A 1,446-nucleotide genomic window follows, 5' to 3' on the forward strand; every position below is an offset into this window, starting at 1 on the left:
ACAATTGGGGCTCAGCCTTTGGATAAGAATCCCCTGAGCCGGTGCCAGCATCAATAAACTCTGCTTATAGCTTCGATGTCCCATCTCTCCTTTTGAGGATCCTGCAACAGTTACACCACAATAAAAAAATACCAAAAAATGAAAAAGCATATAGATAGAAAGTGAAAATTCTAATTCATATCACACACTTAAGATTTTTGTACTTTGCTCAGAAAAAAGTAAATAGAATAATAATAACATAAAATTAGGACTGTTAGTGTCAATGCCGAGCTGATCGAGAAGGGAAGGTTTTGGTGGCGAGATGCCCAGTTGAAAGAATGCATGAGGGGCCGACATGAGAATGAAATAGCAGGCACCAACGTTTATTGCGGGTAGTAAAACTGGGCGTCTCACCACCAAAATCTTCCTTTCTCAGTCAGCTCTATGCTGACAGTAAGCAGGAAGAAGCTCTTACCGCACTTCTAAGAGGAAGAGGAAGTTCTAATAACAAGCACTGTCAATACAGAATGAACTTGACTGCCGTGAAGTCTCCAGCACCAGTCTCCAGTGCGAAGAGTATGGTCTGGTTGTTCCAGTTTCTCATGCTTGTCTTTCTCATTGGCCCAGGTAAATGCCATAATGACTTCTTGGTTATTGTTCAGCTTGCTAAGTCTAAATCATCTATATATAGGTGTCTGTCTCTCTGCCAAGGGACTGGGTAGAGCTCACAGCCGCTGCTGTTACTAGAGAATAGGGTTCTCCTCTTGACTCATTGTCCAGGCTCTTGATGTCTGAAACAAAGAACTGAGCAAGACATCGAAGCACAGCTGAAAAGAATTGCTTTATTGGAAGGGAAAGTAAAGCAACAGTATATGAGGAGCCGACCTGAGCAAGTGAAAAGTGGCTCAAGGGCTCAATGAACCAGTAACAAAGTCTTTGGTGTTTTTAATCCCTATTTGCTGTATATGGTTAGTTTTCTTAGAGGAGTGGACTTCCTTGATGGACAACTAAGATGGATCCGACTCAGTGACTCATCATTTGCTTTCTGTGCATGTGAGTTCCCAGAATTCAGTCTGTTATAATGATATTAATGAACTTCTGGGAATATACATCATATTATAATGATGATATAATCATTACACCATCATTATACCATCACGATGATATAATGGCTTAGGTGAATTGAAGGTCGTTATGGTCTTCATCGCGCAGGTGCAAGTGACTGGTTAGTCTAGCACCCGTAATTTTCTGCTTGTTTCCTTGTATGAGTTGCTTTTAGCCCAAAAATACCTTTTGGCTTGCTTAATTGTGGGCGGACTGGGGTGGACCCTTTCTAGAATAGGATGACCTCATTGTTTTGCAGGCGGACGGAGACCCCCTATCTAACTTTCCTACCTAACTCTTTTCTAATAGCTATGAACCCTTTCTTATTAGTATGAATGTAGAGGGACAATAGGTCTCTTCTGC

The 1,446-nt window shown here is 41.5% G+C and overlaps 1 protein-coding gene across 1 annotated transcript in view; it reads left to right on the top strand.

The window, feature by feature from the left end:
* Positions 1–517: 517 nt before the first annotated feature.
* Positions 518–1,446, top strand: part of SLAMF6 (SLAM family member 6) — a 26,144-nt gene continuing 25,215 nt past the window's right edge. The window contains exon 1 of the mRNA XM_025040517.1: positions 518–606. Within this exon, the coding sequence (XP_024896285.1) occupies positions 558–606 (49 nt within the window). The 5' untranslated portion in view covers positions 518–557. The remainder of the gene's footprint in view (positions 607–1,446) is intronic.

The sequence above is a fragment of the Pteropus alecto genome, unplaced genomic scaffold, assembly GCF_000325575.1.
Source record: "Pteropus alecto unplaced genomic scaffold, ASM32557v1 scaffold359, whole genome shotgun sequence".
NCBI lineage: Eukaryota > Metazoa > Chordata > Mammalia > Chiroptera > Pteropodidae > Pteropus > Pteropus alecto.